The 14,449-nt window shown below is 40.0% G+C and overlaps 1 protein-coding gene across 18 annotated transcripts in view; it reads right to left on the bottom strand.

Annotated features, from left to right (window-relative positions):
• Positions 1-14,449, bottom strand: part of ERC2 (ELKS/RAB6-interacting/CAST family member 2) — a 969,867-nt gene that overhangs the window by 930,929 nt on the left and 24,489 nt on the right. For all 18 annotated transcript variants that reach the window (XR_008523745.2, XR_008523744.2, XM_054552033.2 and 15 more), the window contains exon 2: positions 4,694-5,490. Coding sequence is in view for 16 of the 18 variants with exons in the window: in XM_054552033.2 (XP_054408008.1) it covers positions 4,694-5,350 (657 nt within the window). In the remaining 2 variants the exon portion in view is untranslated. The remainder of the gene's footprint in view (positions 1-4,693; positions 5,491-14,449) is intronic.

Below are 14,449 nucleotides of genomic sequence, written 5' to 3'. Positions count from 1 at the left end.
GTAGTAGAGCGAATGTATTTATATTCATGTAGAGCTGCATGGCTGAGAAGTAAGGCCTTGGAGGGAACCAGGTGGAGGAGAAGTGGGAATGGAGGAAGGGGTGGCATATCCATCCAAGAACCTGAGTATCAACCCTTTGCACATAAGAAATTTGGTCACGGCCACCTACTCATTAGCCCCAAGGTTCCAAATAGTCCTGCACTCCCTGTAACACAGAGAGGGAGTTCAGCATCCTCCCTTAGATCTGGAGTTGGGTTCAGCTCCCTTAGACAGAACCATGAGGACTTCAAAATCTACTGCCAAGAAACTGATGAGCAGGAGCCCTCGACAATGCTACATGTAAGAAGGAAAGGGCTGTGCTAGTTAGCATTATATTTATAAAACTATGAACTTCCTATACAAGAGCACTTCAATCTCCTTACGTCTACCCTATAATGGACCTGCTTCCAATTTCTCTTCACACAGAACAGTTCAAATTGTTTTAGATCATTAGAACTTAGGTTAGTGAAATTCTAAATAAATATCCCTGAAAGGATTACCTTGATAGATGCAATCTCTGATTATTGTGGATAAGAAACCACAATCAAATGTCCCTCATCTCTTTTGTATTTCTTTCTTCCATATAGAAAAAGTTTCCATGATCTTTCCTTTAAAAGGAAATTAAGTTATGGTAAATGGTGAAAACCCTAAACAGCACAAAAACCATCCCTAGGAAAAAGAAATAAATTCCTAGTTAAGAATACAAATTCTGGCCAGGTGCAGTGGCTCACACCTGTAATCATGCCACTCCAAAGAGTTAGATGTCCATAATCCCTTGCCCCACTGTCCTCCATTTTAAGAAAACACATCATGAGGCAAAAGCACAAGTGACAGTACCAAGATAACACTGCCCTTTGGGAGGCTGAGGTGGGAGGATCACTTGAGCCCGGGAGTTCAAGACCAGCCTGGGCAATATAGGGAGACTCCATCTCTACAAAAAAGTACAAAAATTAGCCAGACATGGTGACACACACTTGTAGTCCCAGCTACTGGGGAGGCTGAGGTGGGAGGAGCGATTGAGCCCAGGAGGTCAAGGCTGCAGTGAGCCAGTATCGCACCACTGCACTCCAGCCTAGGTGACAGAGTGAAACCCTGTCTCAAAATAATAACAATAATGATAATAAATCACATTCTTAATCATCTTATCAAAACTAGTCATTTTTTCATCTAGCAGGTATGAAGTAGGATCTTCCTATAATACTAAATCACAGCTCAGTGATCTTTTAAGGAGCTAGTAATCATAAAGTTAAGATCTTAGACTTTGGCATGAAATAGACCAATGCCTTAAGACCTAGCTATGCTGCTTACCAACTGTGTGAACTTGGATAAGTTGCTTATTCTCTCTACATTTATGCTTCATCTGTAAAATAAGAAAAGTTCTAGCACCTACATCAGATGACTGATGAAATCACTAAATAAGATAATGTACACAAAGCACTAAGCACAATGCCTAGCACACAGTAGGCCCTCAACAAATGTCTACTGGTAGCACTAGCAGTATAATAGAAACAACAGCAATAGCAGAAGATTGCTCCCCAAACTTTATTTCACCTAGCTCCATTTTTGGAAAAACATAAAAACCCCACTGGTAGTAATCCACCATATATGTGTCTCTCCTCCCTTTCCTGGACAGAAGAGAGGACTCCACCTCCCACTCCCTTCAATTATGTCACTTTCAGTTCAAGGAATAAAGAACCAATGTGCCATCTCCAGTCACTCTCTTCCCCTGCTGTAACAACCTTTGAAGCCATGCATCAAGATGCAGAAATCCTGGATCCTGAGTCACTGCATGGAAAAGACCCGTCCCACAGAGTCACCTGACCTGCTTCATACTTTAGGCAAATAAGAAATATATCTCAAATATGTTAATCCACTGAGATTTGAAGTTTGTTAGTTACTGCAGCAAAACTTACCCTATCCTGACCAACAGGTACTCCTATACTTCTAAAAGGGATCCTAATATACTTCCAAAAAGAGAAGACAGTTTTTTTTAAGAACTTGTTTTTTGTCAATCTTTATATTTTTTACTTTGTAAGACGTCATATTGCAAGTAAATTGACTTTTCAAAATCTCCGTGCTTCTTCCTCATTTTATACTTTTTAATCTAAAAGAGAAAACTGCATTTTACTTGTATTAAATATACAGATTAATACTAGAGCTTTCACTGAGTCATATGTCACACAGTCACATTTCACCTACGATACCAAGGTATCCTGTGATCACAGTAAGACCAGAACAAGGAAGGGATAATGGAAGTGCCCTCAAGCATTCACACACTCCTGGCTTATGGCAACCTGAGACAGTTAAGTGGAATTATGGATATCGCCTATTATAAACTGAACTAACCCTCATGAAATGGACAAATGTTTCGAAACGTTTTTAATAAAAGTGGAAAAGGTTTTATATGTCACTAAAATGTATCTCAATGTATTATTTTGCTCTATCTCATCCACATTTAATTCTTTGTGGATGTCATAAAAGACACATAATACACTGGCAGTGTAACGCATCCTGTAACTTATAAATAAATATACATGTATAAATGGGGTCTGTGCTCAAAGATAAATTTAATGAAAGAAGCATGAGATAAGTCACTTTGGAGCTAACAGTTTAAAAAAGAGCTTTCAAACTTTTTGTCCCTGCTTGCACCATTCCTAAACTGCTTTAACCATTTTCCAAAAAATTAAAATGAAGAGAAAACCAGTATAAAACTGGGGGGAAATGTGCATTGTAGAAACAGGTTCATAAAGACTTCACGAACCAGCAAAATCAGAAAGAAGGAGAAATGATACCGAAGAGCATCATTTTAGAGTGAAGAACAAAGCTTTCGGTTCCAACTACAAAATCACATTTCTACGTCTGAAAACTAGCTCTGGCTCTGTTAGATAATCAAAAGGATAAGGTTATTGTTTTCTACACATAGAAGGAAAACAAAAGGCAGATTTTCCTATAGATCACAAATGCTTCTACAGGCGCTTAAACTCCAAAGGAGTGGTAGCCAGGGAAACAGTTAGGAGGGTCAGCAGATGACTCCAAGAAAGGCAGAGCACTTCATTAGACCAACATCAAAGCCAGTTATTGGCAAATCACTTGTTCAGTCAACTTAGAGTTATCTCAATTTCCTTCAGAAAGTTAAATAATATCTGGGAATTTTTGAGCCATGTGGTATCACATTCCCTATGCCCCAGCTCTCAGCACTTCTATAAGCACCAATTAGAGATGAAGCTGGGGCCAGGTGTGCAATCCCAGAACTTTGGAATTACTCCTTGAAGCCAGGAGTTCAAGACCAGCCTTGGCAAAATAGCAAGACCTTGTCTCTACAAAAAAAAAAATTATTTTAATTGGCAGGCTGTGGTGATATGTGCCCGTAGTCCCAGCTACTCAGAAAGCTGAGGTGTGGAGGATCATTTGAGCCAGGAGGTCAAGGCTGCAGTGAGCTATGATCAACATCACTACACTCCAGCCTGAGTAACAGAGCAAGACCCTGTCTCTAAAAAAAAAGAGAGAGAGAGAGAGAGAGAGAGAAAGAGATGAAGCTGGAATTTAAACCCAGGTATGTCTGATTCCAAAGCTCTTATAAAAATAGCAGCATTTTAGGAAATAGAGTAGGCATTAAAAAAGAAAAAAAAAGAAAATAGCAGCATATAAAACAGGCCTCACAGAATAGGTAGGATTTGGAAATGAAGACTGGCTGGGATTTAAAGGGAGGTGGCAGGAAAAGCAGGTGCTGAGAAGGCCACCAGTGGAAGGGAGCAGCAAGAGCAAGGGCATGGCAGTGCAAAACCTTGGGTGTGTGCAGGAATTACCAGGCAGTGGTGCAGAAAGCACAGATGAGGAGGGAGGTGGCACAACATAAGGCTGGAAATGTTGGCCCAGGCCTTCTAGTAGAAGTGCTATGAGCTCAGTCAAGAAGGTAGACTTTATTCTGGAGGCAATGAGTAATCACTGAGGGCTTTAAAGCAGGAAAATAGCATAACTGCAGGTAGACACCAGGAACCTGTTTTTCCTGTGGCATGAAGGATGGATCAAAGAAGAGTATGAAGGTGACTTGCATATAGTAGATAATTAATGCTCAATGGATGAAGGCAAAAACACCAAGTTAAAATTTATTGTGTATCTCTAACATAACAAACCCATCTGATCCAATTCCATTTCATATTGTTCAATTTGCTACTTAGAGAACAACTTCACTCGTTCTAGAAGGAAATAATGGTGCTGGTGTTTCAAAATAAAAATCAATTCACCAGTCAAATGTGGCCACTAAATGTTGCTGTTAAAGTGTTTATTCTTACAGAAATCAACATTTTCTTCTTCTATTCAGAAGGAGGTACATCTGAACAGCTGTTGCAACTGCTGAAAAAGAAAACAAAATTAACCAAGTACAAAAGTTAGGCAATGACGAGTGATCCTCCCCACCCCACCCCTCTCCCCATCTGCAACCATGTGAAAAGGTTATCAGAAAATAAGGAAATTACAAGCTGTAATGGTATATTTCCTATGCTCTCTCATAGTGTCCAAGTCAAACACATACTAAGCCATAACCTTCTTGATGATGCCAAACTTTCTTCTGCACAGCTCGTGGTACCATCTGCAAAGCATCAACTACTCAGTGAGAAGCCAAGGCTGAAAAACACTGAGATGAGTCATGACCTACCTGATTTTCTTCATGGGAAACCCTCATCTGCTCCTTGAGGACAGACATCCGCGCTGCCTCTTCTTTCCTCAAGACTCTCTCCTTCTTAAGCTCAGGACTCCAGAAAGTCTTAATACTGTTCATGGAAGATCCCAATTTGCTGTCCTTGATGTCTAGCTCTTTCCGGAGGAGGTCATTCTCTCTCTGCAGTTCTTTCAGCTGGGCCTGAAGATCTAACATTGTGCTGTCTCTTACCTGCCTTAACATGGAGGGGACCTGGTGGTGGTGATGATGGGATGAGCCAGTCAGCCCACCATGTTGATCTGTGTATGAAAGGACATCTGTGTGGGAAAGTCCAGCAGAAGCAATATTGGGACTACTCCCCATGGCTGTGACACGGCCTCCATATACAGCTCGATTTGTAGCCCTTCCCAGAGTCATAGTGCCCTTTGGGTAAGTTGTTGAGGCCACCCCTTCATGATCACTCAGATACATGGGTCCAGACGTGGCATAGGCTGCATTGAGGGACTGGATATTCTCCATAGACAGAGTCTTGCCGGTTCCTCCACCTCCCCCACTACTTGTTCTTCGGTGGCCCAAACGAGGAGACCTTGGCAAACGAGGGGATCTGGAAGGGCTACCTTCCAGATTGGTGATTGTTCTTGCACTTCCATACATTTTTCTTGTATTATGAGGTGTTACTGAAGAGAAGAAATGCTATATTAAGTTGGGGTTTGGGCTAATATTTCCACGATTGTCCAGAATTTTCACCGCATTCTTTTCACAGTCCGTACCAGAAAATAACTCCACTCAGAGATCTACAAAGTGAAAAAAAGAATAATTAAAAACAAATTTCTTTAGAACTCTAACTGCATTGTATTTTTAAATATATAAAGATAATGACAGATGTACCTATGTAGATAGGTGATTAATAATAGACAGATAGAAAGAGCCACACCCATAATGTTGATTTAGAAAGAAAAGCAACTCTAAAACTTTACTACTACAGGTGAAAGTTTTATAAATTCCCCCCACCCTGCCCCTAAGCAAGATAAAAATTCTCAAAGTGAAAAATAAGGTCTATTCCTTAAGAAAATGAAGCTCTCCATATTGGTTTGTGCTAAGGTCAGAGTTAGAACCTCTAGAAAATTCCCCATGGAATTCCCCATCATGGAGACCTTAGCTATAAAAAGGCCCCTCCTTTGGGGAATAACCCCTATATGCATGTGACTTAAAAGTGACTCTGAGAAGCTGCTGCTTCCTGGGATGTCAAATATTTGGCATTCATGTTGTTACCTTCCCCTCCTGTACTCATTACAGACATCACTAATCCATCACAGTCCTCTTTTCCACTAGGTTCAGAATTCTTCTCAACACAACACTCTAGATGGCTTACCACCAATCGACTGGCATTAACACATGAATTCAAACCTACTGGCTACCCTGGAGATAGAAGAAAAAGAGGTAGCTCAACCAATGGGACGCCTAAACATATAGCCAGATACTCAATGATATTACCAGAGAAAACAACAGTCCTGTCTCTTTTTCCTTTCACACACATCTTTCAGGCTGGCCTCTTGAGAATTATTTCCCATTTTGGTTGACCTTAATATTCATATTAACCACTTCATGTCTGTACAGAAATGGCAAAGGAGAAGAAGTTCCCATCATGGTTACTGAAGTATACTAGTGAAGATTTTATGTAGCTGGGGCTACAGCATTGTGAGTATCCCTTCAATTTTAGCACCCATATGGCCTTAATGGGGCGCATTATGGCCTCCTGTTCTTCCTCTTAGAAAGTCTTTACTGTATTTTCTTTTTCTTCAGCTTTAGAACAATAAGAGAACAGATTTGAGAAAGGCAAACAGGTTCAAATCTCCATGCTAATACTAACCAGCTGAGTAACCTTGGACAAATTATTTAACTTGTTACGAGCTTCCACTCTGCAATCAACAAAATGCAGGTAATACCATCTAACTCATAGTATTGTAAGAAATAGTAAGATGATGTTTATGAAACACCTAGTTTGGTGCCTAGTACCAAATAGTCAATAAATAGATTTTGAAGGTAAGTGTCTCAATGAGATAAGTACATCAATAGCAGTATACAGGGGTATCTTTTATTTTCACCTGCCTATCATTCATCCCTTCCCCCTCTCCCAAATACACACTTTCTGATTATACTGTCACTATTTTCCTTAGAGAAATTGTTCCCAACCCCCTACTCACAGTTCATTGGGTTTAGATAAGGTTGACTCCCTTCACTCCACCATCCTGGGTGGTGCAAGGGGTGAGAACATGACCCACGCCTGGCCAACCAGCATATTGTATCCTCCAGACATGGTAGCTAGTTTAGTGATGGGCATGTGACCAACACTGGTCCAACAAGACTCCATACTAGGACTCTAGTTGGAACAGCTGGGAAAGATAAGCTCTTCTTCAGCTGGAATTCCTTACTTTCAAAATAGAGCTGTGAGTACTACAATGTGGAAAGGGACTCCCTGAGGGTGGAGACATACAAAGGGAACCAGAGCTAAACTTCAAAGAGTGTGAAACCAAACCAGGTGACATCACTTCATACTCCAGATCCAGGAGTCATAGAAGTTACCATCATCTATCATCTATACATCTGTTCCCTGGCCATTTCAGTTACATATGCCAGGTGACTGATTGCATTAAAGGTCTCAATTCTTTACTCCTTTTTTTATATATGTCTTGGCAGTGTTTTCCCAATGTGACGCTAGGTTCAGTCATGTGACTTTATTTGTCCAGTAAGGTGATAACAAATGTGAAGTAAGCAGGCGCCTTAAGCAACACATGTGTTTACTCTCTTGCTCATTTTCCTCTACCATAGTAATTAGAATATTCTCAATCTAGCCTGATGGAAGACGAGAAATATAAAATAGAACCAAGTTGTCCTAGCCAACACCAAGCCGCCCCAAGATGTGTGAGCAAGCCCAGCCGAAGTCAGCAGAACTGCCTAGCCAACCAGCCGCTGCCCACAGGGGCATGAGCGAGCCCAGCTGAGATCAGCTAAACACCACACTTATGCACTTGATAAATGCTTCTTAGTATGTCACTGATGTTTTGTGGTTGATTGTTTTGCCACATTACAGGATCAATGGATAACTGATGCATTTGTCTATAAATTTCCTTTTTGCTACATTCAATTCTAGATGAGATTTCTGTCACTGATAGTGAAACATACAGTATGAAAAAATGTTTTCTATAAAGGTTTCCCCTTTCCCTCAAGAGGTCTTAAAAATTATACACCTGTTTCTAACTAAAGAACTTCATTTCAAATGTTTATGTTGCTCAGGGCTTAATTTTGTTTTTCTTGGAAATACACAAAAACCATTTTGTATCTAAGATTTTTACATGAATAATCTGTAGTGTAAAAAAGAGGGGATCAATAGTTCTAACATAAGAATTCAGTGACATAAATGATGAGAGAGACAGATAGTGGAATAGTGGAACAGGCAGTTATATGAATATTTAATAAGACGGAAAAATGTTCATGACATACTGGTGGCAGGGGGAGCAGATGACAAAACAATTTTGTGATTTACTCACACTGTTGTAAAATACACAAATACACATACAATCACCAGCAAAGAAGGCTGGAATGACACACATCAAAGTGTTACCAGCGGTGGAATTCCAAGAGGTTTTCATTTTCTTCTTTTTATTTGCATACTCTAAATTTTCTACAATTGAAACTGACCCAATTGTCCCATAGAGCTGATGTTAGTGGTTTCTTTGAAAAAACATAGAAATTGACCTCCCAGTTTTAAAACTTGAGAAAGTTGCATTTGTCTTATCTGAGTTCCTTTCTAAGGAAACCATCAGGCCTCCCAGATAGTGTCAAGGAGCTCAAACTCACCAGATCACTGCATTTGGACAATGAGATGTCAGACCCCTCATCTGTCATAATTGCCTTGCCCTATCTGCTTCCTTTTGACCAACTCCCCTTCCTTATCCCTCCCTAATTCCTGTTTTTCCACTCATGATTACATTTCTTCCCTGCTATATAAACCCTTATGTTAGTTGGTCAAGGAGATGGATTTGAAACTGATCTCCCATCTCCTCATCTGCAGCACCTGATTAAAACCTTCTTCTCTGGCAATACTTGTCTCAGTGATTGGCCTTCTGTGCAGCAAGCAGCAGGACCTGGACTGAACCTCTGGTGTTTTGGTAACATAATAATGATATATACTTTTTTCATTAAAAAAATGATTTTCTTTCTATGGTTCCAACAGTTAAATGAATGTATCTTTTCTGTGCTTAGAATCTAGATGTCTGGGTTCTAACTGGGCCACCACTTATAGAGTTGTCTTCCTAGAAAAAGTGATGAAATCTAACTTGTCTTCCTCTGTCTGCTCCCTTTGTATCTAGAGATACACATTACTGAGGTCTGTGGCTAGGCTTGAGGTCCCTGAATGCCATAAAATTTACACCCACACAGATTTAATCCTCAGTGAATTTACCTGCCTACCCGACCAAGGCTTTGGAGAATCCCAATAACCAACAAACAAAAAGTTAGTTTGTTCCCTTTGGAAACACACACACATATAACATACAACATGAAAAGATGTATTATCATGTTTGAAATATTCTTTCTTTATTTAAAAAGCAATATATGTTGCCACTGGCCCATAGATTTCTTGGGTTCTCCTTTTCTAGGTTTAATATCAGATGTATGCTAGTATCATAGATAGATTGAGAAGCTTTCCATTTTTCATATGTTCTGGAACAGTTAGCATAATACCAGTCTTCCCTATTCCTGAAATGTTTTGTAGAACACACACATAAAACTGAATGGGCTTGGCAGGGCTTGTTGACTCCTGCTGTAATGCCAGCTACTGAGGAGGCTGAGGCAGGAGGATTGCTTGAGGACAGAAGTTCAAGACCAGTCTGGGCAATATAGCAAGACTCTGTCTCTAAAAAAAAATTTTAAATTAGCCCAGTGTGGTGTCATGTGCCTGCAGTCCCAGCTACTTGGGGAGAGTGAAGCAGGAGGATCACTTGAGCCCAGGAGTTCAAGGCTACAGTGAGCTATGACTGCACCACTGCACTCCAGCCTGGGCGACAGAGGGAGAGACCCAGTCTCTTTAAAAAAGCAAAAAATACAGAATGGGCCTAGTTGTTTATTATCTTTTCACTTTTTCACTATATTTGTCTATTTGGGTTTGCTACCTATTTTGTGTCAATTATCATTAAAACGTCCCTTCACAAACAGTCTATTCCATCTAGATTTTCCAGTCTTATTGGCATTGCTTTGTATAACTTTTCTTTAAAAATTTTTAAATGATATAGCTTTTGGTTTTATTAATATATTTTACTGCATCTTGTTTTCCATTTCATTGATATCTCTTTATCTTTAATAAAATTTCTATTTCCTTTATGGTTTTTTTTGCCCTTTTGCATTGAATGTTCATTTCTCTTTAATCACATTTCCTAATGAATGCATGTAAGATTGTACACATGGCTGCATATTCCAGAATTGTATGTATAAAACTCTTATTGGCATTTGTAAATACCTTGCTGTTTTTATTTTGAAATTTTTCTATCCCAGGAATTATTGAGAATAATATATTTAAATGTCAAAGTGGATAGAAATTTTGTGGTAAAACTTTCTAGTTCACATTGTATAGCATTGGGATCATAAAATGTAACATATATATTTTCCAATCTTTGAAATTTGTCAAGACTTTCTAATTGGCTTATTAGTTTTTCTTAATTGTTAAACCAACTAATAGATTATTATAGAAAATTTAGAAAATACAAATATGCATAAAGCAGAAAATGAAAACACTCTCAATCCTGTCACTCATAAATAACCTCTGTTAACAAGTTAGCATAATACCTGTCTTCCCTATTCCTGAAATGTTTCGTAGAACACACACATAAAACTGAATGGGTCCGGGCTCGGTGGCTCATGCCTGTAATCCCAGCACTTTGGGAGGCCGAGGCGGGCAGATCACGAGGTCAGGAGATCGAGACCATCCTGGCTAACACGGTGAAACCCCATCTCTACTAAAAGTACAAAAAATTAGCCGGGCATGGTGGTGGGCGCCTGTAGTCCCAGCTACTCGGGAGGCTGAGGCAGGAGAATGGCATGGACCCAGGAGGCGGAGCTTGCAGTGAGCCGAGATCATGCCACTGAACTCCAGCCTGGGCAACAGTGCAAGACTCTGTCTCAAAAAAAAAAAAAAAAAAAAAAAGAATGGGCTTGGCAGGGCATGTTGACTCCTGCTGTAATCCCAGCTACTCAGGAGGCTGAGGCAGGAGGATTGCTTAAGGACAGCAGTTCAAAACTAGCCAGTATGTATTATGTTACTTCCAATTCCTTTTAAGTGTGTGTGTGTGTGTGTGTGTGTGTGTGCAGTTTTAGACAAAGCCAGACAATATAAAGACTGTGTAAATCAAACTATATAAAGACTATATATAAGTCTTGTATTTTCCTTTTTCTCCATGTTTTATCTTAACATCATCTCCATTTCCCACTTAACATAGATGCCACAAAGTATTTTTATAACACATGATTTTTAACAGACACTATGAGTCTCCAAAGATGGCCATCAAAATTCCTCTCCTTCCTATACAGAATTGTCTGTAGTTCCATTAGTTCCATCAAGAAATTGATTCTATTTCCCTTGTCCTTGAATCTGGACTGGCCTTGTGACCTGCTTAGACCCACAAATGCAGTAGAGGAGACACTGTTCCAGCTCTGAGTCTAATCCTAAAGAGGCTTGACAGGTTCTGGTTTTGCTCTCTTAAAACTCAGCTGCCATGATGCAAGGAAGTCCAAGCTATCTTGCTAAAATTAGGAGCCACACAGAATGGCCCTGGAAGATGAAATACCACATAGAGAGAGAGGCCACATGAGGGAGAACCAAAGCACCCAGCCAAGAGTCAGCACCAAAACACTAATCCAGTGAGACAAGCCATCTCGGAGCTTCCAGCCCAGCCCAGCCACCGTCTTTAATCAGCTGCATGAATAACAGCCATCACTATATGTAACAAGACCACCAATCAACCCACTGAATCAGGTGGGAAGTAATAAATTATTATTTAAAGTCCCACTCCAAATTTTACAGATTTTTGTTACACAGCAAAAGAACTGAAACACTTAGGTAATTATTTTTAAAATAGAAATATCATAATTAATATTGTGATTGATAAAGCTTTATAATATTTTGATTGATAAAGCTTTTCAATATTCCGTTTGAGCAATATTCAGATTGATAAAGCTCTTACTTCCCTAGGATAAATTCTTTTTTTTGTTGTTGAGACAGAGTGTTGCTCTGTCTCCCAGACTGGAATGCAGTGGCACAATCTCAGCTCACTGCAACCTCCGCCTCCCAGGTTCAAGCGGCTAATTTTGGTATATTTAGTGGAGACAGAGTTTCACCATGTTGGCTAGGCTGGTCTCAAACTCCTAATCTCAAGTGATCCACACGCCTCAGCCTCCCAAAGTTCTGGGATTACAGGCGTGAGCCACCATCCCCAGCCTTCCCTAGGATAAATTTTAAAAGAATTATAAAATAAAAATGAAACAGCTGGACACAGTGGCATGTGCCTGCAGTCCCACTGCTTGTGAGGCTGAGGCAAAAGGAAAGCTTCAGCCCAGGAGTTCAAGGCCAGCCTGGGCAACAAAGTGAGAACTCATCTCTATAAAATTAATTAATTAGTTAATTTTTAAAAAATCAAAATGAAACAATTTATACTCACATCCTTACTCTTGACTCTCTTTCCTTCACAGCTTCTACTCTACTCTCAACATATCCCAAAAGCCACCATCTCCTCTTGAGGCCACAAAAAAAATCCCGAATTACCAAACTCAGGATTTCAGCACTACATATTCAGTAAATACACCTTAAGAAGTATTTTTTTATTTATTTTTAAGGCAGAGTATCACTCTTGTCACCCAGGCTGGAGTGCAGTGGAGCGAACTCGCCTCACTGCAATCTCTGCCTCCCAGGCTCAAGTGATTCTCATGCCTCAGCCTCCTGAGCAGCTGGAACCACAAGCGCACACCACCTCGCCTGGCTAATTTTTGTAATTTTTGTAGAAACGGGGTTTTGTCATGTTGCCCAGGCTTGATCTTGAACTCCTAAGCTCAAGTGATCCACCCACCTCAGCCTCCCAAAGTGTTGGGATTACAGGCATGACCACCATGCCCAGCCAAGAGGTATTTATTAAGTACCAACATTGTGCTACTCCAGCTCGGCTTTAGACCAGTACTTCCTGAACAGTCTGACAAATGTTCAGATAAACAAGGCTACTGGGGTTTTCGTTTTAACCCAAGATGTCTCAGAGACTTTTAGGACACTCATATGTATTGTGACTATCCCAAAATTAAGTATATAATATAGCTTTTCCAAAATTGATTTAACAACAGAATCCTCTTCCCTTCAGAATACCTGAAAACATTTCACTGAACACTTGAATTTATTCGTGCAATAAATACTTTTTAAGCATCAGCTTAACTCCCACTGTTGAATGCTGGGATAAGGCAGTGATTGAGACAGACACAGGTTCTGACTATGGGAAGTTTGCTCCCTGGAATGGACTTTCTCTGTAAGAGCTTTCTTCACCTCAGATATAACAGGATTTGAGAGGAAGATGATCACAGGACTAGGCACTGCTTTAAGGGCAGGGACATGAAATCAACCCCAATCAGAATTGATCTCTAACAGGAAAAGATAGAAGATCAAAATAATGACTAGTTGAAGTTTCAGCCCTACTAGGCCAGGAAATAAATATAATTCTGTATTTATTTTTCACACCTCGACAAAGAAGCCAGATTGTTAAAAGGAATACAAGTCAGCCATTGACAGGCTGCAGTAAGAGGCTGCGGAATCACGTTGTTGCTTATACCACCAAGATCACAATGGACAAGAGATTATATTCAATTCCACTGAACGTATCAAATCAAACAGGAAATTCACAGACCATCAAAATGGTAAAAGGGTAATGTCTTCACCACTATACATCTGCTTCTTAACAATAAATTTTAGTTAGCGATGTAGGCTCACCACTATTTGGGAATTAGTTTCTCCCACAAAATTTATAAAGAGCAGGTGTGGTTTCCTGGGACCATTTCACCCCCGGCTGCAGCACATAGAGTAATATCAATGTCATGGAAGCAGGAAAGAATCAGTTGACAACATAAAGCAAAGGCAGGTCCCCATGGCTGTCATGTCCCTCTAAGCCTCATAATTCCTACTTGTTCTATTGAGTCACTCGCACCCTCCCCCATGCCCCACCCAGCTGTTTCATTGCCCGATATATTTTAAGGAACTTGTTTTGATACTTGGGCTTTTTTTTTTTTTTTTTTTTGGTTGTTGTCTCCTAATTTCTCATCTATCCTGATTTGTTTCTAACTCTATAAAATAAATCTCTGAGAAAGAGCAAAAAGATGAACTTTATTCAGCAATCAATAATGCAATCATGTCTTCCATTGCCCATTACTGACTTCAAATTATTTTTAAGCTTTTCCACTCACCTATAAATGCGTTTTAGGAAAAAAGGTAGCAGTTAAGATCTTACAGTTTTAAATACTTATTATGAAGCCAAGACAGGTTCAGTCATTGGACTTTTTTTGAGAACTCTTTAAAAATACCTGCTATTCTTTTTTTTTTTTTTTTTTTTGAGACGGAGTCTCACTCTGTCGCCCAGGCTGGAGTGCAGTGGCGTGAGCTCGGCTCACTGCAAGCTCGGCTCACTGCAAGCTCGGCTCACTGCAAGCTCCACCTCCCGGGTTCACCCCATT

Source organism: Pongo abelii, chromosome 2, assembly GCF_028885655.2.
Source record: "Pongo abelii isolate AG06213 chromosome 2, NHGRI_mPonAbe1-v2.0_pri, whole genome shotgun sequence".
NCBI classification, from domain to species: Eukaryota; Metazoa; Chordata; class Mammalia; order Primates; family Hominidae; genus Pongo; species Pongo abelii.
The sequence above is the reverse complement of the archived record's forward strand: the minus strand, read 5'-3'. Positions and strand labels throughout refer to the sequence as shown.